Below are 26,320 nucleotides of genomic sequence, written 5' to 3'. Positions count from 1 at the left end.
TTGATACGTTGCTCAGTTGTGAAGAACACAGGAAGTAAGCAGAGGTATTTTGGAGATTCCTGAATTAAATCAAAATAGGTCATCATGGGTTGAATTACATGGTAAGATAGTGTATTGGGTCTGTTTGAGAAAGATAAGGTCAAATATACAAAATGCTTGGTGGTAAGCTAACTAAATATATATAAACTTCCCCATACCTATTTTATGCATCTTTATATCAAGTAGATTAAAGATTCATCTTTAGCAAACCCTGTTTTTAGGCTACTTTTTTATAAATATATAGTGTAGCAAACATTGAATTCAGTTAAGCTGCCTACTCCCTTGAGTTAGTGTTACTTTCAACCACAAACGTCAGGCTTGGTATGAAAGAGCTGAAAAGATTAATACAAGCTCAAAGACTTAAATTCAAGGCTAATGTTAAATGGCAACAACAATGGCCAGTAAATCAAGACTGAAATACACGCATTTTACAGTGGCAAAAATCACATTTGTATCTAAGTGCTCTTTAAACAGATATGATTATTTGTTCTTATATATTAGTTTTACGAAAATATTATTGGCAAGCTTTTGAAAAAGTCTACATTAATCAGAAGATGTCATTTGGGTGTTTATTAGATGATTAAGGAATAACGAAATGATCCTGTTATCCAGGTGGACTTCTACCAAGGAGACAGGAAGAGCTTTAGTCTGTCCCTATTAGCAGACAAATGGTTGCAAGTTGCAACCACAAGGTCACACAGCTCCCTCTCCACCGGTTAGGTCCATCTCTGTTTTGTTCCTTGCCTAAGTATTGAGACATACCATCTAGGGGCTCCATCTTTGTCTAAAGATTTTTTAGGTAGTCTAGACTATGTCATATACTTCTAATCAGAAATTAGAATATATAGTCACATTAAGTAGATATAGGACTGTGAAACTGTGTTTTACAGTGGTGAGACAAGTTACCAGCATATCTGCTGTTCACCTGGAAATACTTGGGGTAACTTATAGAATCCTGCTTTTGAAGAGAGAGAAGAAAAGCATTCTTATGTGTTATAGGGCAGTCACGTTAAGCAAGTGTAACTGAATATCCCCATTAGTAGATAGTCTACATTTAGAAATACATGATTGTGTTGTGGTCTTTCTGCTCTAAAGTTTGGCTATTTAAATTAGCCAGTATTGATTTGCTGTAAATTTCTGGAGGTCCTAAATTCAGTCCTACCTGCTAGAGGCTTCACCAAGAGGTAACATAACATTTCTGTCATTAGCATTGGATTACCTGGTTTTGTAATAATGTGATCATTTTTTAATTAGTTTCACAACTTCTGCTCATTTTTCTTTTATTGAAATTGATTCTGAAGAAACAATTGCTATAGTATTTTTAGCTGGAAAATTATTACTACTTATCTGTTGTGTCATTGTTTCATTTCTATTCTGATTAATGATCCAAAATATCTTTAATTTTGTATCTTGTATCTTTCTTTTCTATTCAGAGTGTTACTGACAAAAAGAGAGGGACCAAGGGTTTGTTCAGAGACAGACACAGATTCAATTTGAATGGGAAGGCATGTTCTTCCAAATCAAATCACATTTGAGGGCAAGAATGCTATGGCAGTAGATCTAATTATGGAGATACTATTCATTATAGATCTGGTGTTTAATAATATCTCATCTGGTAAAATAATTGTGAGTGAGGCCGTACCATTTGCAGATCCTGCAGTTGTAGCACTGCAAACTGAGACACTTCAAAAGATAAAGCAGCATCCTTCTGGAGTCATTTCTTAGGGTTATTCTAGAGAAATTTGCAAAAGCTATGATGTACTATAACAGAAATTTGAATTTCTGTGAGAATAAATAGAGTCTATTATGGTAGCAAAAGATGCTGACAAGGTGACAGTTACTGTGAAATGGAGAAGCATTCAGAAGAGAAACTCTAGGAAAAGGAAGGCACAGTCTCACACTCTGAGGTTAGTGCTTTGTGCTTGATAATAATAGGCCTGGTCTTATGCAGGAGCATGAGACTAGAAGGACCTTTTTTGAAATAAAATCATTGCAGGTGACAACATTATAAACTCCCTTTCATAGATCAGTGGGGCCTCAGCTTAAAACTAGCTGCTTTTTTTAGCCCAGTTAATTCTATTGGAAAACTTTCCAATTCCCCATTCCTGGAAATCTCCTTTTACTTTCTAGCTTATATTTATTCATACAGCTTACATACCCAAAATGTTCTTGCCAACATTGCCCATTAGCTTTATTAGCTCGCCTCCCCCCTGGTGTTTGCTTTGTATAAATACTTCAGGAAAGCAATCAGTTGTGTTCTCAACCTTCATTCTTTGAGGAAACAAGACAAGGTTTTTTAGGATATTTGTAATCAAAATAGCTTAATGAACTAGTATTAGGAGCAGCTAGTTAGACAACATGGAATTCCATGTAAGTTGATCTGTATTTCTTGACAAGGAAAATGAGCCTCTTTGGCACTGACTGGCTGTTTCACTAAACTGCTTCAGTTATCAAAGCTAACTTGTTCTGAAGCTAGTTCTGAAATCTCTGCACCGCAACACAGTCTCAGGTATATTTGTATTGTGGTCAAGGAACATGAGTTAATTTTGGAACAGCCATGAAAATGGGCTAGCAGAATGATGAATGAAGCAAAGACATCGTGACTTGAGAGGCTACCTTTATTCTAGTAAACTTAGTGCCAGGGAATGATCCTGATAACTGGAATTCAATATCTGTATTGGTAGATTGTTAGAATGGTCCCAGTCATGGTTCTGGCTCTGGCATCCTAACACTTCCCCAAACGGTTCCTGGGCACGGTTCCTGAGTTAGCATGGGCCAGGGATGATTTCCACCAGGCTGTTTGGATGCAGCACCATGTTTGGGTGGTAAGAGACTTTTAAAGTATGGATGTGAGGCATTGTTTTCTGGTTAGTCTCAGTGCTACAGAATGTTTTGGGGCAGGTTTAGTTTCTTAGTATTGACATCGTAGCTCCTCTCCCATTTCTTTTTTTTTCTACTTAATATTCTGGTAGCCTACTGCCATATCTGTTTCAAATTCATGTTTCTTGAATGTCGTAACCAAACTGTATTAAGCATCCCAGATAAAACGTCACCATATTGTACAGCAGTACTAATATTTCCCTGTCATTATGGGAAATAACTTACTTGATACATCCTGAAATTGCATTTGTCTTTTTCACAGCCACACCATACTGCCTTCGTAGTCATTCCATGAGCATGGATTACATTCTTCCTCTGTTTCTATCTGCTGATCCCCTACTTTATACAAAATTCTATATTTTAATTCTTATTTGCAAACAAACTAACTTTGCAAAAAAAAAAAATTCTTTTTTATTATTCTTTAGATTCTGTGAAATAGGATATTTTTGGAGCCCAGCAGCATGCAGAAGCATGCAATACTTCACAATTGCTGCAGTCTGGAGGGGGCAAAATGAATTCTGCTCCTCCCTGTTGTGTTGGAGAACAGTTTGCTGTGGCAGGAATATCAGAAAACAAACCTTATGTTGCCTGTCTATTGCAATTCCGTTTCCCTTTTCTGTCCTCCTAATACACTCAATTTGGGATCAGGCTGTTTATACTTGAAAACATTGTGAAATCACCTGTAATCATATCCTCAGTTTATGTCTTGATTTTTGGCCTACAAGTATTTGGCTTGGTATATCTTTAGTGGTGATGTTCATCACTGTTCATTAATTTTACCTAAATGACTATAAGGATAACAGATTAAATTATTGTTTTGAAGAAGTGTCATTATTTAACATCAGGACTAAAGCACTAATTCTAGATTGAGATTTTCATTCCACTCAATAAACATCATTTGTGAAACATACCTGTTTCTTAATGAATGATTATGGTAAGTTACATTTTTTCATAATAAAAGAAATAATACTAATAATACTCCTCAAAAGATTCTGACAGGAAACACTTGAAAAATCGTGGTCACAGTCAGAGACTTTGCAAATGTATTCATGATAGCTTTAATAATTTTTATTTTGTCTTTGGAATTACTTTAGGTAACTCAACCCTGCCAGATATATTTTAAATATCTATAATTTTAATTCAATATAAAGAAAAGGTCCACTTTCAGTTTATTGCATTTAGTATTATTTTGTTTAGAAAAATCAGTGTTATATTGTAAGAGAAAATCCAGTAAATTTTTCTACAAGTGTAATATTAGAATTTTAGTTTGAGAATAGGCAGTCGACCAATGATGTAAAAGAAAAGGATTTTGAAACAATAATACTAAAATCTTTTCATAGGCATTTAGAGCCTCAAAGGTACATGGGTACCTTCTTTGCTCTTTGGACACTGAAATCCCCCATTCAGTTGCTTTTAATATCCTCAGAACAGGTACTGTAGAGAGGTGCCTACATGCAAAACTGCATAAGTGCTGGAATTCTCTCTGAGCTACCAGTATTCTTTGAATCTAATTTAAGCTGCAGCCACAAAATGACCACAGCAGAATTCTCAGGCTTCTCTGCAGAACAGTTGCTTCACTGGTAGAGCTGAGTTTGTTAAACTAGTCAGGACTTAATACAGGAAACATCCAGCCATGGGTAATGAGTCTCTGGCGGGGATGTATGTGAACGTAAATTTTACACATTGTCTTTGGACACCGTGCTTATCAGGTGTTAGGGTATTTTACAGTCTTTCCTGTCGGCGCTGTCCCCTTATGACTAAAGAGCAGAATATTTATTAATGAAGACTTGAATCCGTATCCTGGGTAATTGCCCAAGCCATTACACTGTTGACTAGGATCTCTCTCTTTATTAGATGGCTCTCTTTATTTAATTTTTATCATTCATGATTATTATTTTTGGAAATGAGGAAAAATGTAAGAAGTGAACCAATTTAGGCACCTTTGCTAAACAGTAGGAAAGGGTTCCTGGTTTAAGATTGTGAACAGAGGAAGGGACTTGCCTGGCCAGAAGAAAGACCCCAGCCCTAGGCTTCCACTCTGGGTTAGATGCTCAAGCAGCAACAGTTAGGAATTCCCCCTATTAATTCATTAATTTTCATTATTGATAAGAGAGAATGGCTAGAAATAAGCCTGAATCAAAATCGTAATTTCAGATTAGGGTTTTTAGGTCACACATCATCCTGCTGTTGACAGCATCTGAATATCCTAAGTTCTAGAAATTTCTAGTTTTAAATCTTTAAATCCTGGAGAGTTTATTCCCCCCCCCTTTTTTTTTGAGCTTTTCTGTTGAGATACAGAAGACAGATCTAGATTTTGGCTTGTGATGTTTAATTATTGCAGCATGTTTTTTCAAAGAGCATTCATGCAGTTTAATTAGCTATTGCTTTCTCCACCTACTCCCTTGTTCCCCGCTCCCCTCCCCAGGAAGCAGTGTAAATGCTGAAGTTTAATAAAAGGGAGGAGGTTCAGTTTGCTTTCTCAGAGTAAAAAATTTTTAAGCTCTAATGAGTTCAGAACCTCAAAGCTGTTTTACTTTTGCAGCAAAGCAATTTTTATCTGATTTAAAAGTTCACTTGTAGAAGCTGATATTAATGAAGTTGCGCACTTGTCTTGCTTTGCGCTCTGACAGACTGTCTGTATGGCAGCTTATGGAAATTTCATCTTGTAGTTTACAGTCCCTTAGAGGAAGTGCAGCTGTGACATTTGTTTAGACTAGCAGATAAAGCAGAGGGAATAAAGTCTTCAGGAACTATAATGGCTTTTGTTGTTAGAAGAGTAAACAATAGCTTTAAAGAAACCAAGTTGTTAACAAAAAGTTTAACCAGAGAGCTTAATTTTATGTCAGATTGGAAGCTTATAATTGTTGCATATTAAATATTTTCTTAGCATTCTAGAATAAATGCAAAATAAAATTTTACAATTTTCACCTCCACAACTAATGCAGAGCTCTGAGAAGGGCGAACAGTCCCCCGGTGCTGGACAGAATCTGACAGTGATTTGGCTTTGCTAATTTCATGGGGATGCTTTTTTGAGTTTAAAAAGTTCTCTCCAAATAGTCATTTTCATCTACAGTGACTTTGATAAAATAATGCATTTTATGAAACTGCACCAGAGCTTAATAAAGTGTTTCAATTTATTTCATTAATCTCAATTAACTTTAACTTCAGTCAAGCTAAATCCTGATAAAATGGAGAATGTGAAGGTAGGTATTATAGATCCACACCATATCCAAAATGTTTTGAAGTGCTACAGCACATTTTTTCATAGAATATGCCTGGGAATTAAGCTAATTAGATGCCAAGAAATCAAATAAAGCTTGTGGAAAGCATAGTAATATCCTGTCAACTTTGAGAATTGGAGAATCTTTCCTGTTTGATCTAGATCTAGGTCTAATGGAAAGTTTCCTTCTATCTTTTTGCAGAAGTTAAGACTCCTGTGCTTTTGGAGTTCTGATTTCAGACCAATATCTTTTTAAAAAAAAAACCCTTATTCTTCTGTTTTACTTCTGCCTTTAATTCAGTGAGATCGTAGGCATAATAGAAATTTAAGCTGTAAGAGGTGTTTTTAGTGAAACTGAAAGAGATGAGATACGGAGTATCTCATCCTTCTCTGTGGAACCTATCTATGAAAGATTCTCTTATGTATATCAGCACTGATTTTTTTTCCTCTTTTCATTGTCTTAACCAAGAAATTCAACAAGTCTACTTCTTTTTCTGAACTTTGTGGGTGCACTTTGATCCAATGTGACATCTCCTTCCATTTTCCCCGCTTGTTTTCCTGAACAAACTGTGCGTTGTTGTAACAATATTCTAGCTTCATGTTTAGTTCTGTGAAATGAGAGAGATGGCAGTTATACTATCTTTTGGTTACATATTATGATTTTTGTCTCCTTCTGTTTATTGTTATTCTCCTGGTATTTGTGTATAGGCTTCTCTGAGGTTCCATCTATTTCTTTATAAAGTTATGAGACCCCTAACTAGGCCAGGAGCAGTAATTAGTTGATACTCTTTGCTAGAATTACATCTCCCAAAATGGTTTCTGTTCCTCCTTTACTATTTGAAGCCTCTTATAGAAAGGCTTGATAAGTAGATGTGATAAGTGAAGAAAATACTCCAAGAGCATTAATTTGAATTTGGTCCCTGACATGCAGTTTCGTAAAAGTGACCTCTGAAAAATTCTGCATCATCCCAGTTTGCGGAGACTTCTTAATCTGTTTACATTTGCTCTTTCAGTGATGCTGCCTATCTCCATTGACATTCACACTGGCATCTGGAGATTTAAGCTAGTTACCCTGACTGCCTTTTTTTCTGTATTTGTAGACACAAGGACTGAAATAAGATTGTCTGCTAGTTAATTAATCCCCTTAACAATCATGTGTCTTGGAAATAAATGTCACCTATCCAGGTAATTCACTAGAGAAGAGAAAATGGTAGATGTGAGAAGAAAGCCCTTTTTTACTCCTGCAGTAGTGAAGAAGAGACAAAAGGTGAAGGTAGGATGTGCTCTCTCAAGCACCTCTCTTGATGTCAAGGGCTTTCTATTCTAACTGACAGAAGTCAAGAATTCTGCCTTTTTAAGGAGAAATCTCTAAGTGACCTTTTCTGTCAAGAGCACTGAAAATAAGTATTATCTAATAAATCTCCTCAGTGTCACATATCAGGGAGGTCAACATGCAGGTAAATATCTTAGTAAAGTTCATGGATCACTTGACTCCCAAACAAATCCTTCAACAAATTGTTACTGATGATAGGTACAATTTATGACATGACCTTGTTGTAGTCTCTTTATCTGGTTCCCTGCTACGTTAAAATGACCCATACAGCAAACTGCAAAGCAAGGCATGTCTTTGTCTTCTGTGAAATACTTGAAAGCTAGATCTCATGTTCTTTTACAGAACGTCTCAGAATAATGAAATAAATCTTCATACAACGGACTACAAAGGCTACTGAGGCAAAATAAATTATTTTATGATTAACCACTGGAAGAAAAGGACTTTTAAAATTCTAAGGCAGTTCTGGAGGCTTAAAAGGAGTTTTGTAGGGGTTGTGGAGCTTTTCCTGGTGTTAAATGGTTATAAGACAAATTAAAATGCAGTTTGGTAGGTGCATACAAAGGGGAAAAGAGTTACAATGACAAGTGTTGCAGGGCTGTCTGTGGTACAGAAAGGATGACAGCAAGTTGACAGTGCTGTAGCCTTTCATTCAAAGAAGTTGAACTCAACTAACCAAAGTGAAAGCTTATATAAAAACCTCTAAATGAAATAAAACACAAATTTAAGGTCTCCCTGAAGGGGAGGTTATGATCCTCTCACCTCTAATGTTTAAGCATGTGCCCCTGTATTTACATGGATGGTCCATGCCAGAGAGTCTCCCATATCAGAAATAGCCACTGGAAGTCAGTTCTGCCTCTCCTGATGCTGGGGTGGGAGTGGGCATGTAGAATATAGATGAAATGGGGACCCTTTAGATATAGAGGAGGAAGTGTGGGGTGGCTGAGATACTTGTTAAGTTTTCCCAGGGCTCTAGTTTATTAATTCATTTTTATTGGAGGTGAGGAGTTTCTTAGTGTTATTCTGTAACCTTAAATCTCACTAATGTAAACCAGTTCAAAGTAAAAATGAAAATAGAAGCATTTAGCATAACATCTGAATCAGACAACAGGTAAAAATGTTTATAAATGACAGAGAAATAAAAGAAACAAACTGCTTAATCTATATATACTTAGGCTGCATCAGAAAGACCTCTCTGTTATTCGTTCACCTGCTGTTTCCCTTCTGACAAGATGGTAGTCAGGATTTTAGCCTTTGTGGATGCCTCTTCTCTTTTCTTGAAAAATATCTTACCTTTATGGTCAATCTTCTAGGCAGTCTAGACAAGTTTCATTTTTCAGCCTGCTGCCTCTATTCTCTCCTTATGAGGAAGACAATCTATGTACTTTTTGTTTAGAGCATACTTTTCGATTAGAACATAGTTGTGTAAATGCCTCTTAGATATAGAAGGAGTCATATCCTGCTGATAAGTGCTTCCTAAATAACTCTTTGTTTCAAGGAGGCATAAAATCCACACTTTCTGCCCCCCTTTTTTTGGCTGCATGACTTAGCAATTTATTTTTCATTGGACCTTATATTCTGTATCAAACTGTATGTCAGAACTGTGTGTGATTAAAAAAAAATATAGACTGGCTAATTGCATGTACCTTGTTCCTGGGTCTTGAGTGAGACCTGAGGCAAAAGTAGTAATCTTTGGAATACCAGTGGCTTCGGGGAGGTTCTCAACCTCTTCCTTTTACGTGTATTGTAACAGAAGTTAACCAGGTAAGACTTCTTCAAGATTTCTTCCATGTACCACTTTAAAATTGTCTGAGAGAACTTTTTGCCTGGACCTTGTTAGTATTTTCCATCAGTCATGAAATAGCAGTTTTCAGAAAAACATTTATTTCTTATGCGTTGCATTAACAGACTAGATTGTTGTGTAGCCAAACCTTTCCATGTGTTTAGGATGCTCAAATACATTTTGGTATATATTCTACTTGCCTCAGGTATAATCATGCTGATATCTTTTAAAAAGAAAGCTTCCAGGATTTACCTTCTGCATGATAAATCCAGTGGTGGTATCACTGCAAAAATGAGTCTTTCTAAACCTTGCAGTTGTCACTAATTACTTAGAATTGTCTGCACCAGTTTCATACGCCAATACAAAGTTCCAAACACAAACTTACAAAATATACAACCTTCATCTGCAGCAATTAAATAGTGACAGGTGATTAAAAAATGACAGATTTATATAATTCATTGATGAAATAATAGAAAAAAGCTGTAAAGGAGCAGTCATATGAGGAAATCTGTATTAACTCATTTATTTGACATTAATGACCATATACAAAATGAATTTAATGGCACTCCATCTCGTTTCCCATATCAACAGCTCCCAGCTAGGACTTGGATTAATTGGCAGATGCAGGAGAGCAGCCAAAAGCTTCATGGCTGTTATGACTGAGCCTAGCTTGGCTGTAATGTAATGCAGATGAAGGCGACGCATGTCTGCCAGTTATTGTGTTTGAAGAGTTTGTTCTGCCTTTTCCTGCACATAAACAGAGGACTTCCGTCACCACACAATATTTCCCAGAAATGCTGAATTGTCTTATCGCATTCTTTTAAGATTGATTTCCTTCCACTTCTACCTGTTCTCAAAGTTTTATTTTGGCATTACTCAGATTTTATGGCCTGTGGCCCCCTTTGATTTTTTTGTGTTCAACTCCTTTGTGCTGTGTCTGCTAAGTTTTGTATACCAAAATTTGCATTTATTGATTCTTTTTAATATTGTGTACAGGTTTAAAAAAAATCCATCCAAGTTGCTACTATGTATTATGTGTTAACATGTTCTTCAAGTTGATAGTTAAGTTTGTTTTTATCACAGATATGATTGCCAGGCTTTCCTCAGGTATAAAGAAACTCAGTAGTCATAAATGTAAGATTTAATGCAGCAGAAACTCTTTGAGATGTCCATTAGACCACATTAATGTATGAAAACATGTACTGGATTTTGAAAAAATTATAGAAAATATTCAAGATATTATTTTTGCCAAGTAGTAAGTTACATCTGCAGTGTATGTTTTTTACTAGCAGTTTGATCTTATCCGTCACTGTTTCTCTAGAAATTTTTTCTCCCTTTTTTAACTCTAAGAATTAGGCAGGTATTCCTTTTTTTGGCATACAGCCCAGTTCTTAGTAGAGCCACCTCTTAAAGAGCTTCTATATCTCTACTCTGACTACACTTGTCCCTTAACAATTTTCTGCACTAAGTTTCTGCTATCCTCACAGTCCTTTCCAGGTATTTAGTTCTGCTAACTCCTTCCAAGAATGAGATCTGTTAACCTGAACTTGATAAGTGTCTTCCAGCACAGAAGTCAATGCTTTATTTTACCTAATAGATGTGTATCAAATAAAGTACTACAAAGCAAAGTACTTGCAAAACAGTATTAAACAAAGGAAAGCAATGGACAAGCAAATTAGAGTTATGGGAGCAGACTGAGAGAAGTCTGCAGGCATGGACAGCAATTTAAGAATGCAGGCATGTAAGAGGTGAAATATTGCACATTTGGAGGTGGCAAGTCAGGAGGAATTTGAGTGCGATGATGATATTGATTATGAACTTGAACAGATAGCTTATCCAAGAGACAGAGAAATGACAAGGATGTCATAAAACAGAAGAATATAGGTGTTTCATGCCAGAAGTAATGATTATATATATGTTTTCAGGAGGACTTCAGAAACAACTAGTTCGCCCAACAAAAACTCTGGCAAATTCATTCTTCCCTTGAGTCTTTTTTCTGCATCAATTTCTATTATGTTCCTACGCATTAACATTCTTCCCATTCCTCCAGATATACATACAGTATTGAGTGAGCTGAAGTCTGCCTCTATGTCACTGTCTAGGTCTGACAGCTAAGGCTTTTTTATGCCCATTCAGCTTCCTTTTTCAGAGACAAGTTTATTTTAAAACAATGCATCTCCATCCAAGATCTATTTTACGTCATACCACAATTCAGTTTTGTGTATTTGCATGCATGAGATAGCTTTCTTAGTGATTATAGCTTAAAAATCTCTTATACAAGCAAGCAGATAACAATATATTTTCCTGAATATCGTAGTATTTTTGTGATGAATACCAAACCAAAATAAAAATTTTAACTTTAAATAGATTCTTAGAGTATTCTTTATAACAAAATAATTCATTATCATAAAAATAAGCTTATTTCTAGAGGAAACAGCCTGAAGGAAAAAGATCATTGAGGATTTCTAACATAGCAGCTACAGTTATAAGAAATGGAGCCATCCATGCCATTTCATTATTCATAGGAATAATCTTTACCTCAAACTGTAGGGATGTCACCCTGAATTACAGATGGAATCAAGCATGCTATATAGAAACCAATCATTGTTAAGACACACAGAAAAAAACATTTTCATTATTAACAAAATGAACAGTTTTGATTAATGACTTCTATTTGCTCAAGTGCTTGTGACTTATATGGCAATTTCTTCTTTTATTATTCCAGATTCTTGAATGTGATACATAAATTTACAAATATACAGAGTGCCAGATTTAATGCCTCTCTGACAAGTGCTCAGATATCCCAGTCTAACACGTGAGGACATGTTGACTGACCATTTTGTTTTTAGCATTACATTAAAAGAAATGTTTGACATCAAGCTCCAAAATTTTAATTGCTTCTCATTAATATATATGTATTTCTTGAATAACTAAAGTGCTAAGTGATGATTGTGATTGCTGTGTTCACACAATGCATGTACATCAGCACTAATAACTGTGCTAGACAAGGCTTTATTGTGATTGCTTACTATCAAAAGACAGTGTCCTTCTCTTGACACTGCCTATTAAGATTACAGCAGTAAGTCTATCTCTCTGTTTTTCCTAGTCAGCCACTTCGGTATGAAGCAAAATCAGCCTTAAAATCCCAGCATTGAGTCTCGCTGTGCACCTAATTTTGGTCCAGTGTCTTCTTTCATTCTTAAAACTACTTTAGATCCCCTGGTTGAAGAACCATTCCAGTCCTTCCCAGCAGGACTTTTTCAGCTCTTTGCAGGTGAATGTCTTCCTCTGTATCATCACCTCATCAGTATGGATGTTCTTCTGTAGAACTCCCTGCCTCTGAACCCACTGTGTTCTTTCAGTTACAGTTCTTTTTTGGAGAGGTCAGCAGCTAACATGCTGACCCTTTGCACACCCCTTGGCTCTCAGTTGTCTCTAGCCTCAGACAGAGGTAGATGTGTAAATACATCCTATGGCTGTACTCCTGTCTCTTGCCTTCTCCAAGCCCTCTAGTTCAAATTATATGATTTGGGGAAAACAGTGTTAGATTTTGTATTGTTTCCCTAGCTTCAATATTCTGCAGTCTTGATTCTTCAGCTCAGAAGGATCCTCTGGTAAGATCTATTTACAGTTCTCTAGGGAACTCTTATCAGATTCCAATTTTCCACCTGGTTCTGGGTTTCTGGCTTTCTTAAGAATATGCATAGTTTCCTGCCAGGACCTTCAGGAAATTCCTGTAGACTTTCTGCCAGAGGTTGCTTCAGGAAATCCTTGATAATGTCTGGTTTCCTAAATTTGTATTTGATAGTTCCACTTGCCACTCTATCATCTTAATCAGGTACATTTGGGAATCTCAACCCACTTTATTCAAAAGAGCCATGACTTTTTGAAAAGACACAACAGAGAAGGCTAATTATAAGAGTCTCTAACTACCAGAATGATTGATTTAAACATATTCAAAACATATTGAAAACATATTCAGTTTTATCTTTCCCCTTCAAAAAATCTATACGTGCCTAAATCTGTTTGCACCCAAGATCTACCTGTTCATTATTCAGAAAACCTAATTATGTTGTGTATAGGCTTGGGTAAAATTAGTGTATGGACCAAGCAAGTACAAATTTATACTTCTGTTGATTTGCTAGGTATTTGAGTGTCACAATAATGATAAAAGAAGGTGCACAGAAATATGCCAAAAAATTTTCTCAAAGCGTGTCAGCCAAATCTTTCATGACAAAGCATCACTATGGTTTGGAAAGTGCAATCGAACCATCTTAAACAGACTCATGAGAAGACATGAGGAGACTTTTTCATACAATGACATCAATTATCTCTGATAGCAATTCATCTTTAAGTTCCAAATGCAATTTGAGTAGGTATTTCTTTTCTGAGTATGAGTAGATGATCAAGACTTCCTCAAAAGCACTTTCACTTAAACCAAAAGATGAGTATTCTTTCAGTGTTGTCAATTGTCAATAATTGTCAGTGTTCTTTCTGAAACATTTGGATAAGAAAAAGTATGGGTGGCACATACCTGATGATTGCAGAGTCCTAACTCTTTATTTCAAATTACCGAATCCATCAGCCCTTTGGTAGGACTGTTTATGTCACTTGGTGAGTGAATGGGAACTGGGGAGGATGATACTTTGTTGCTAGTAAACTAACTATGCTGACCAGTTAAGTTAAGAAACAGCCACTGCTGCTTCCTTAGGAAGCATCTCTGTTGTGGAGCTCTGTGAGACATATAGAGAGATTCAGTGCATACTTTTATCAATCATTATTTTTGATAGAGGGTTGGATATTCCTACTAGTAAAGTCCTATTATATCCTTTTTTTAAGTAAGCTTAAAATAATAATAAAATTATTGTTTCTATTATTAATTAATGTTTCTATTATTATAATATTAGAATTATTATTTTAAGAAAATAATGGAATCTTTATTTTAAGAAAATAATAGAATCTCTGTATACCTCATGTCTTGAAGAAATGCTATTGCTACAAAGATTTAGCTTTTCTCATAGGTCAATATTGGAGCCTCTTCACTGTAAAGAACTAATAATATAGTAGAAAGAGTTTTCCCAGCCAAGAATTTGATAAAAAAGGGAAAGGATAAGATGAAGATTGAAGTTTAAAGAGTTTCATTTACTAGTGACTGTCACCGCCAAAATTTGTAAGGTAGTTGTGCATTCACAGCCTAAGATGAAAGCTCCTAAGTGCTTCTGTTCATATCTTATACGTCTGTATTTATTAAATTTTTATTGACTTTAAATACATTTTCTATGGTCTAACAATGTAAATTACTTTTAGCTAAAAATATAACATTTTTGTTTGTTTACTTAGGAAGGGGATTCCAAATGAACAAGTGAAGCAGGCTGATAGAGAACAGGCAAAGCGTATGGTCTACTCAGTGGTTTATGGAGCAGGTAGGCATTTGTACAAAAACAAAAAGATCTGCAGTAGATTTTATTTCATACTTTATGAAGGTGCACTTTTTACATAACTTATACGATTGGACCAGATTTCTAAAGATGAATAAAACTTTGTCAGAGTATTATATTTTGACATTTACCAAGTATCATTAAATAGTCTACTCAGTATGGGAACTGTCAAAATAATATAACCATATTGTCATATACAAAGGTTACTCTAATTTTATGTTTCTTTGCTGCTGATCTAACTGAAGTATTTGTCTTTGTCTAAAATTAGTATAATTTTGAGTAGACTTTGCGTTCTCTCAGTATGTAGACAGACATGAAAATAACTGCAATGAAATTAAAATGACTCCAGTATTGTCTCAAAACACATTGGATCTTGATGTTTGCTTCCATTTCTCCACATCTGCAGAAGACCTGCAAAAAAACATTCCTAGAACCAGTTCTGCCTAAGTCCTGTCTAGGTTGTAGGTAGCTAAAACCTACTGAAGTGAAGACATTCTGCATGCTTTCCAAAACTGCCTGCCATTTTTTGAATGGTGCCCAACTTTCCTGATACATAACTTTAACTGTTCATACATGCTCAGAATTACCTCTTCTGGGAAGAGGTACTTATCACCTGCATAAAAGCTCTCATGTATTTGCTTTAGTGAACAGCTAACTAAGCTTTTTGTAAGTCCTCTAGAGAAATGTAAAAGCTGTAGGGAAGAAGAGCAATTGGAAAACTCATCCAGGAAATGACATCCCTAGGTTGCAGGCTCTATTCAACCTACAGGGACTTAAAACTACATCCTGGATTCCAGCGTAAGAACACTTTCTAGACCACCTTTTGAACCTGAACCACTTTGCAGTGAGCAATCAATAGTCATTGAGCCAAAGGCAGAGTTGGCCAAGGGCTTTGAATTTAGTGTTTAGGGCATTCAGCTGGGAAGGAGGAAAAGGAAAAAAAAAAGCTTCAGATTCAGCTCTCTAGAATATCTTATTTTACATATAGATATGTGGGTACATTATATATATATTTATACATTTTATATTAAGCGATATTGCATTTTAAAACATAGAAACTAAAAAAGCCCAGGTCTGGGAGCTCTGGCTTCCTGCAGTGTAGATTCAGTCCTTCACAGTCTGAATCTGGAATCTAATCTCCCATTTCCAGCATGAATGCTTTCATCCTTAGATTATTTTGCAAAGTACAAGCATTAGTACCCCTGCCTCTTGCTGCATACAGATGCTACACATTTCCTATTGCTTCCCTTCATTCTCAGTGGAACAGGAAGATGCCTAACTTTGAATCAGAGTGAATCACCACCTTTTGAATGCCGTTAAGTATACAGTCAGTAGAGAAAAGGAAATGTCTAAATTCCTGGGCTGGGGCCTCCTTCACTGGAGCCTACTCTTGTCTATTCATGGGATAGAGGATCTAGATGATTAGATTAAGCTGATTGTATTGGCACTCCGTCATTTGCTCTGTACCAGGCACTGAAAATTTCAGTGTAACAATGCTTTATTTAGGTATCTCTGTTTACTTGTTTGCGCTTCATCTCTCTCAAATGAGGGCCACTGAAGCATCTGTAAAATAGTGAGATGCTTCCATTCAGTGCCAGTATGATCAAATCCTAATTAAGACATAACAGAGAGTGATGTAGTAAAGCTATTTAAATGGAAATTGGGCAGACTAAAAAAAAATTATTAGATATCTAAATTTGATGCACTAGATTCCATCCAAAGTTTCCGTCCCTTCAAAAGATTGCTAAATTTCTATAAGGAGACATTTTGATACAACTGGAAAGTATGAATAAGAATTACTTTTTTATTTTGTTTCTTCTGGAACTAAAAAATACAGAACAGTTCCCTGAGGAACTTGTCTGTATTATGCTTACTGGATTCAATGGAAATCTTTCATTTAATAAATAATAATCTTTGATTTATTTGCTTTCTATTTTCTTAGCTTTAGGTTACACTTTTTTCATATTTTCAAAGTCTTTTCTATAATCTTGGAGGATAAAACATTGTCTAATAAAGAAAGATGAGTGTCACCATGTCTAGGAATTGGTACTTCAATAAATATACCAAATATTGAGAGGGATGACAGTATTACAATCTGTTTTGCTTGATTTGGAGCAATTCAGTTCACCTGTTTATGCCTCAGTCATCTTGTAAAAGTAGAGCAGACAACTAAAGCATCTGTAAAATAAGGAATTAATTCTATTCAACTGCAGTATGTTTAAGTCCTGAATTATACATAACACAGAGGAATGTCAAAGTGTTTAGATGAAAAACAGAGACTGATAATGATATTTTCAGTTTTGAAAGATGATATTACAGAATGGAGAACGCTAAACTCATAGGCTGTTGCTAACAATTCCCCAGGCACAGATAACTCAAGGGGAGTGATCAAGAAAGCTTTAGTCTACTCATAAGCATATGCTCCCACATTGTCGAACATGATCTGACACAGTTGTGTGGCTGTACAGTCCCCTCTTTTTGCTCCTTGGAACCTTTCAGACTTCCTTATTACTATTCTGCTTAATATTCCTACTATTTTATGTAATATTTTGGCCTGTATATCAATAGTGCTTTAGATGAAAACGTGGACAAATGTAGATGTTACAGTGCTGTAATGAAGCCACAGCAATCTCCTAGCTGTTAACGATATGTGCGTTAGCAGGTAGATATGTCATTTTCTGAACAACAAAGAAAAAGTCCAGTTAATTAGATGTCAAATAAAAGTGCAGTCCTGTGCATTTAGCTCTTAGCTCAGCTAAGAGTCATCTTAGATATCTTATGAATTTCTTATTCTGGCACTTTGTCCAGGCTGGTGTTCCTGGATCTCGGTACAGATCCTGACATGACTGAGAAGAAAATGCTACAGAATTGTCCTGAAACGCACATCAGGCTGACAGTGATGGCATTTAGGTGGCTGAAATCTTCTCTCTTTCAAAAATGCTGGATAATTTCTCTTGACAATATTACTGTGACAATAACTATTCTGTGTCTGTAGTGCCTGAAGACATTGCCTCTCAGCTTGTGTTATTTGCAGCACAGTGCTGTTTTTTTGTTGCTGTGTAGCTGACATAAATATATCTGTCTTTCAAACATCATATGACTAACATTGATGTGTGTTTTATTTTTAGTGGAACTATTTGGCTTATAAATGTGTTTAAACTGTAGCTCTCAGCTTATATTTTCATCCTCTGGAAACCTGTCTTCAGTGTTTTTCCATCTTGTCTTTATCTAATAAATGATTTTAGATACAATATAACTTATATTCTGCATCTGTACCGTGTCCAGAAGCTATTATTCCTTTCTCCAAACACTTTTCAGTTCTGTTCTTCCTTTTCCAGCACTTCTATCTTAAAACTTGGACCGTTTCTTACAGACGTGTAGGAGGCTAAGACTGTTTGAAATCTGTGTGACTGAGACTCCTAAATGCCCTTCTAAAATCAGACCACTTTGTCTGATTGCTTCAGCCATTAAGCTTTTCTGTGACTTCTACACCCTATCCAAAACTTTTTGCCAAACTCAACCAGCCACATCTCCATCTTTTCTCCAGACCTTAATTCACAGTTCTATTTATTTAAAATCGACTTCAAGTTCTTCATCTGCTCTTCAAAGTTTGCAAATTTCAACACTTAATTAGTAAATGATACTTGACCATATTCTATGAACAAGAAAGATTTAAATCACATTATAAGTATAAATTATAGCTAGGAATTTCAGTACACGCTTAACCCATATCTCTTCAGTAAACCAGTCAGGCTTAAAGTTAAATATTTGCTTTTTTGAATTATGATTGTAGTGTATCAAATCGATCCTCTTTTGTAGAAATAAATAAATTAGTAATAGTCCACTAATTGTAGAATATAATGGTGCTACTGTTCTACGTAGTAATAGATTAGTGGATTTCTGTTCTGCTTTATTATGTACCAGGTAAAGAACGTCTTGCTGAATGCCTTGGAATTACTCCTCTTCAAGCCAGTCACTTTATAGATAGTTTTATGCAAAAATACAAGAAAGTTCATGAATTTACAAAGATGACCATTGAACAATGTCGAAATAAAGGTAATCCAATGTCTGTAAGCATATTTTTGTTTACTGATCAGTACTGTGTCACAATAATGAAGACAGATTCAGCTCAACCAAAATTCAGGTATTTATAGGACAAGGGAATAGAGGGAATAAGCTATGAAAATTATATAATTTTCTGGTGAAACAGGTTTGTTCTCTTTTAACTCTAAGAGGAGATAGTTAATTCCATAGCTACTTCTTTCCAGGTAGTTATATTTACCCCAGACACTTATCACTGGTACTTGGCAAGAAAACATAGCCTCCTTGCCTGGATGTGGTTTTCGGTGCAAATTACTCATTTCTAAAGTTACTTTCAGATTTTTGCAAAGCAATAATTAGTCAGAAATTGCAGTGAGAGTATAAAATAGCAGCTTACATGCTGAGCATCTGTTGCGTATAAATAACACAGCACACTGATGGCCTGAGATCTGTGCTAGTTAACACAAGATTCTTGGTTCATGTGATAGCTTGAAAAAATTAGGAAGATCATGAAAGATTTGAATGTTGCTAAATTGAAAAAGTATCTGTTTTCGCCATGTGGTGATAGTGATATGATTGTCTGGAGAGTGTAAGATAACAATTTACATGGAGTTGGTGAAAGGATATCTTAAGGGTGGTTCCTAGGCTTTTTGGCTGTTTGTTCTTTGTCCTGCAATTTACTTTTTGCTCTCAATCCTGAGCAAATTATTGCACTCTTTCTTACCAATAACTGGAGTTTTCCAGCATGCCTAGCTGTCATCAGCATTCACTCCTTCCTTTCTTTTCCACTTCCTCAGAGTTCTTCTGGGAGCTCTGATGCTGGGTGGGAGGGAGCTGAACGGTACTGGATCCAGTCTGCCTGTACCCTAACATGGCAAGAAGGGGAGACGTTGGACTTCAGTGCATGCTTACTGCTAGCCAAGAGGGCAGCTAAGCCTGCAGTCCCAAGAATTAGATGTTAGGTTATATACACTTGCAGTGTGAAGGAAAATTACACTTTTCAAAGAACTCTTTACTGTTAAGCAATCTCTTTTTAGCCTAATTTCCTAAGCAAAAAGTTTTGCAGTTGCACTGTTTGCCTGTCTTTACGTTTGCTTGCCAGTTCCCTACCTGACCAAGAATTTTGAAACTATGGGCCAGTTTCAGACAGATTTGAAAGAAGGACATGGTCTCCAAAATCACTTTCAGAAGTGTGAACAAGCTGTATCTTGTACTGTCTCTTATCACTTGTGGATATCAGAGGGAATGGAAAGGGAGTAGATTTAGGTTAGTACACTCAGAAAGAAAATCAGGGGGTGAAGAACACAACTCTATAGAAAATGGACTTTGTTATTGTTTCAATAAACCTTTTTTAAGGGCTGAGGATTCTAGCAGGCATGTAGGAAAAAGCCTGCATGTCACAAACCGGTACCCTGTTACATATCCTATCATTTTCATTGTTAATTTATTGATATTTATTGTTAGCTAAAATTTGTAAGTCTGTTTTGTGATAATGAAATGAATGATTGTTATCTAGTAATTCATTGCAAGTTATGGCAAACTTTTAAACCTGTCTTTCTTTTCTCAGAAACATATTAACTGAATAAGACTTCTGTTCCCAAACTGAACCCTACTTAATGTCAAGTTACACTGCATCGTATTGATATATAATGTACTCCAACACAAAAAAGCCCAAGGAATCTTTTACTTAGTAAATAGGCTACATGGCTGCTGGCCCATGGAAGTTCAGCCATAAAGTCAAAGAACCAATTTACAAAGCCAGTTTTTTAAATTCTGACTGATGCAAGGAAAAAAAAAAGTTTATGTTCTTGAAACTCAGGTGGTACCTGTGATGACAGAAGTGTGCAGAATGCTTTTGGGGGCCAGCAGCTGCAACATGTTGCAGACTCTTAATAAACGCATGTAACTCATTCAGACTTTTAGTCACAAAAATCATAATATTCCTTTTTTTGTAGTAGAGCTTAAAAATCTACAGGAAGCATGAACTGTCGTTGCGTAACATAATTGCGTTCATTCTTTGTTAGTAAAGAAAAAAAAAGTTACCGAAAATCTGTTTTCAGCTATAAATAAGGCCTGTGTAATATATCTAATAAAATATTGCAAACTTTATCTATATTTGTTTTGATCTATTTAAAATAACATAGCTTTCTTCTCTTAAAAGCAAATGAGTTTATATAACCAGACTTCTGTGATGAAGAATCTGTTCTCTGTGTTTAGTAGACGAGAGTGGTGTTAACTCGTGTCCTTGATTGCCATTGAAAGCTGGCACACGCTTGTCCAGTTAATACTTAGAACCTCCTCTTGCTCCCAACTATCAACCATAGTTTAACCATTAATGGTAGAAGAACAATCTGTTTCTATTGTACAGGCACAAAAATTCTGCAGCAAGTCAACATTATGTAGTATTTTTCCTGTCAATCTGCCTCAGATTCTTGCTAGAAAAAACATTCCAACCTAGTGAGCTCATTATAAAGTAACTTTACTTATATACAGTTTGAAGGTGAGCAGCATCTGCTTCACTGAGGAGCAAGCCCTTCAGGAGTGAGAATAATTTGACCAAACTGAAAGTTTCAGGCAAAAGAGTGGACCAAAACTGTAGCTGAGGAGACCTTGAATGAGCTAAGAGACAGGACAAACACTTTAAATCCTTGCAGAAAGTTCGGGAAAAGTGAGACTGGACTCTGAGTTGAAGAAGCAGATTATATCAAAGCCATACTGAAAATCTGGTCCGCTTTGTTAGCAAAGTACATCTTAGTCTTTCTTATTATTGATGAGAGTTCATATCATAGATATAATATGATATAATAATATTATTTAGGTGCTATGAATGTTTGATATTGCAGGTAGTAGATAAATAACATTGATAAGCAGATAAATAACATTCATTTGTGATGAAGATATTTTTATTCATGGAATTATCATCATATTAAAAAAACTATGTTAAGACCTCATTTAAACATGTATATGCAGACTAGTCTTTGGCCATAGAAGCATGCCCTCCTGCTATTATATGAGAGATGGTATTTGTTCAGAGGATGCTAATCAGCTATGTCTGTTCCAAGTGTGATTCTGTTGTGAAAACACACCGTACAGCAATTACAGGATATTGCAGTAAATCTTTTTTCCCCTGAGAATACACTGTTTTGAGAATTCCATCCTCTTAGATACTATTCTTCAAGGAAAATTGTAGTTAAATTAGGAAGACTGATCTGCCAGCGAATATCCTAACCTCCAAGTAATTCGGTTCTTTGTTCCAAAAATGGTGCTTTTGATATCAACACTCCTGGAAACATAGTAGTTCACAGAAAGCCTTTTTAATTCAGCACAACCATTTTCATCCTTTCTGCATAAGACTGGGTATGTGTTTTCTTCAGAAAGGTCAGAACTCTGTGCTTGGAGAAGTCTCCTTACTGTGCTTGCATATCTGGATTATCAAAGAAGATGAGATGAAACTGTTTGGCAGTCTGAACTTCCATGCTATCTGATGATGAATCATGGTTAGTCAGAGATGATCGGAAGTGTAACAGAAGTTTTTATTAGAATATGTTTTTAACATGGAAGGTTTTTCACTTTTCTGACTTAATTAAAATAAGAAAAGAAGTCTAGTTTTGGGAGATAAACTGAAATAGGCTTGTGTGTGTTTTGTGTTGACAAGAGGATCCTCAGGACTCTTTTCCTCTCTTAATTCCTCTCATTCACCCTTCAAAATAGTTATTTTGCAAACTGCATCATTAGGCCTAACATAAAGATTTAATTGAGCTTCTACGTGTCTCTTTCAAACTACAAAATTAACATGTTAGAGTTAAGGAAGTGTGGCTGTGAAAGGGACATGGATTTATCACATGAATAAAATGAAAAAAAAAGTTTTAACTTTGTTTTTTCTTTTTTGCCTGAAAACTATTTGATAGTTTGGAACAAATTCCTAGTGATTTAATTGCTCCACAAATTGATTTTTTTCACTATCCCCAAGTAAACTATTCATTGCATAGAAAGCTCTAATTATGGCTGCAACTGATAACTAATTCTGCTAGGTGTTTATAGTTTCATCTCCCACTGAGAAAATTTACTGATATATCAGTAGACACTCCTAATGAAGTAGACACTCAGGAGACACTCCTATCAATAGACTACTAGTGACACTCCTAATGAACAGAAATTTTCCATGTGTAACTTGTACCAGTTCTCTGAATGAAATAATTCTTGGACGAACCATACAACATCTAAGTATTTCTGAGAAGCTCTCACTATTTTCAATAGGCATAAGTATTAAATTGCATTGAGTAAACTACAGAAATATGTAACATATTCCAAAAGAATTTTTGAAGTCTAATTTTTAGTCACTTGAAGAATGCTAATTTCTATTTAAATCTTACAAGGTTACGTGGTTTCCATAATGGGCCGTAAAAGACCATTGGCTAATATCAATGCACAGGATTACAAACTGCGGACCCAAGCAGAGAGGCAGGCTGTCAATTTTGTTGTTCAAGGTAAAAAAAAAATCTACCTACCTACCTGCCTACCTTACCTACATATCTATCTATTTTTCAATCTGTCTGTCTATCTGTGTTTGACTTTAGTAGACAATTAGTTTCATAATCTCAAAAGAATGAATCTGAGGCATGAGTTCCATTTGAAAAAAACAAGTTAAATTATATATCCTAGCTACTTTGCAAACTGCAAATAAACAGTGTCACAAACGTCATATTCTGGGGTAGCTACATATAGGTATAGATACAAACTATGTATACAGAGAATATATAGGATTCAGTGCTTCAGATGTATCGTCTTGAAACAGTTTCCTTTCTAGTTTCTTTGACAATTTATTTCCCAAAAGCCAGGGTTTCTGTGATTTTGCTACTTACAGGTTTGTCAGATAGCTTTAGTTTGAGAAATACATAATATTACAAGAACCATGTATTATTATTATTGGTTTTGAAACCCAACTCGTTCTTTGTGAAGAACATCCAGAAACAATTCTATGAAGGGCAAGACTAAAGGTGTTTTTTTCATGAAACAACTTTGCAAGTTTGCCAAATAAATTGGAAAAGTGAAAACAGCATAAAGTGATTAGTAAATTAGTGATTAGTAGTAATTTGTGATGGTGGGCCTGCCTGCACAACCTTCTGCAGGCAGACTCGTGTTCACTTTACCTGGGTTTCTATCCAGCTGGCCAGCAGCCATCTCCGATTGAAGGCGCAGTGCTCGAGCTAACACAGCAAGCCCTGCTGGGTGTCCGGCGCAGCAGTAGCAAAGGTACAGTGCCTTCTGATCAGGGCTTGCTTCTGTCCATTTGTCCAAAGAGCTAGGAACTGAGGCCAAACTGTCACAGGATTGTTTGCAAAAATCTGCATGTGCATGATCATAACCTACAATAATAAGATTACAGCATTTCATTATAGGTTCAAATAATCCTGGAGGACAAATCTGATGAAAAACTGTGTAGCCATTGCTCATAACATGTGATATTGGAAGGTGTGATAAAACAAGATTAAAAATTACAAAATATTCAGTATTCTTAAATTTTATTAATAATTTCTTTCTAGACTAGATCTTTCAATTTCAGAATTTCAGCTCTGAGATAATATTTAAAGACTACAAAAACTTTCTGATTTATGCTAAAACATTTCATCACAGTTGCTGTACTAAACTGCATATAATATCATGTATGTGTATTTCATATTTCTACATAAATAGTCTAATTAATGTAAGGAGTTGGCACCTTGGATTTGTTAGCAGCCATTGATATCAGAAGACTTCATCTGAGGCATCACAAATATTGAGAGGAATTTACCGAATTCCAATTTTAACTTACTGTAACTGGATTTGCCACAGTGTTTTTTTCTTATTGAATATTTCCCAGTTTAATAGTCTTTAGCAATGTACAGCATAATATTCCAGTTATGACTCAGCTTTAGCTAACTCTGTAGAACAAACTATGTATTTTATGAAGGTATTATTATTCCTGAAAACTATTACATCTATTGGGGAGAACTCTTCTCTAGTAGCTTGCTATTTTGTAAGTTCCAAATGCGGTAGGAAAATAACTATATCCACCAGTGTCTGGTGGAAAAATATCTGTCTGGTCTATTATGTTATTCTATCATGTTAACGTTAAGGAATTATTTAAAAAAGAAGGATTGTAGGACTGGTCAGAAAAATATAATCAAAATACTTTTCCTAAAGTATGCTGTATCAGTTAAACTAACAAAATTGCATCGAAGTCAACCAGAAAAGATTTTAAATTTTTCTTTTAAAATATTTAAATTATATCTTTTGAAAGTTATTTTGTATTTTATTATTTTATATTATTTCATGAAGAATGCATAGTAGAACCTATGTATTATGATGGATGAAATACTCAATTTTATAGTTTTATTCTCACAATCACTAAGAACAGATCTACTTGACCTTGTCAGAAACATCTTTTCTTACTTTCTATATCAGTAAGTCCCTATTTCTGTTGTATTAATTTGACACGTCTTTTGCACCAGAAAACAAGATATGTATTTGGGCTAAATCCACAATTGGGTGTGGACATCTCAACAATCAGCTGTGGATCTCCACTCGTTTTATGGTTAATGAGTAGTTCTGAAAAAAAATGTTTTGACCTTTTTTTCAACATTTAATTTTAATTGATTTTTAGGTAAATTTTAATTCAAATTTAGAGCAAGATCATTTCAGAAATTCAACACTTTTATAAAAAGGAAGTTCTCAGCTCCTGGCCAAACTTGTTAAATTCAACTTTGTTTAACTTCTAAATTAATATTATTATTTTCTGTTTTTAAATTAACATCCAAATATTTAGTTTGTTATTTATTAATCTTATGATCTGCTTAATATATTACATCAATTGACTCTTCTAGTATGGTCAGTGCTAATAGTTCAAAATCTTTGGACATTTTTTATGGCTATGCCATGATTCTAAAAAGAGCTTTTTCCTTTTGCATGCTTTAAATTAAAAGCAGATCACTTTCTTTTGTAGGATCTGCAGCTGATCTTTGTAAAATGGCTATGGTTGAGATTTTTGCCTCTGTTGTCATTTCTCCAACTTTAACAGCCAGGTTAGTGATTAATGACTGTAAAAATGTTTAATTTTAAAATAAAAATCATTGCGATGAAGGTCTTTCTGGCATTTTAAGCAGCTGAGGAAATACTGTGTATGCCTCTGACTCTTTTAACAAGCAAGGACTTGTGAGATGGTTTTATATATTCAAAGTTATAGCTTTGTGCTAAAATGGGCTTTTTTGTAAATCTGTCTTGACATGATGAATTACCCTTGGGGCCATTTAAACTCAGTCAGATCTAGTTCAGTGGTAGTTCAGGATCTTTGAAATCAAGCCCACTGATCATATCCTTCCTGTATTTTGAGTGTATTGTATAATGGCAATTGAACATTCAATGGGCTGGGAAAAAAACAGGAATCAGGAAACCAGTGCTCAAGCAAAATAAGTGAACATTTTTTAATCTTGTGTAGATGGCTTTCCTTTTCTAAAGAAAGGCTAGGTCATCTCGATTCTCTTCTGTCGTGACTGTGCGCAGTTGGGTGAGAGATCACAGCGCATCCTCCAGAGTCTTACACCCCCAGCAGC

General features: G+C 35.4%; 1 protein-coding gene across 1 annotated transcript in view; it reads left to right on the top strand.

Moving 5' to 3' along the window:
* POLN (DNA polymerase nu) overlaps positions 1 to 25,823 on the top strand; it is a 94,265-nt gene extending 68,442 nt beyond the window's left edge. Inside the window, exons 19-22 of the mRNA XM_026064555.1 lie at positions 14,593 to 14,675; positions 18,615 to 18,746; positions 23,108 to 23,218; positions 25,714 to 25,823. Coding sequence (XP_025920340.1) covers positions 14,593 to 14,675; positions 18,615 to 18,746; positions 23,108 to 23,218; positions 25,714 to 25,823 — 436 coding nt within the window. The remainder of the gene's footprint in view (positions 1 to 14,592; positions 14,676 to 18,614; positions 18,747 to 23,107; positions 23,219 to 25,713) is intronic.
* The last annotated feature ends 497 nt before the right edge of the window (positions 25,824 to 26,320 follow it).

The sequence above is a fragment of the Apteryx rowi genome, unplaced genomic scaffold (genome assembly GCF_003343035.1).
Source record: "Apteryx rowi isolate R43461 unplaced genomic scaffold, aptRow1 scaffold_22, whole genome shotgun sequence".
NCBI classification, from domain to species: Eukaryota; Metazoa; Chordata; class Aves; order Apterygiformes; family Apterygidae; genus Apteryx; species Apteryx rowi.
Note: the sequence above shows the minus strand (reverse complement) of the source record. Positions and strands in the feature narration are given on the sequence as shown.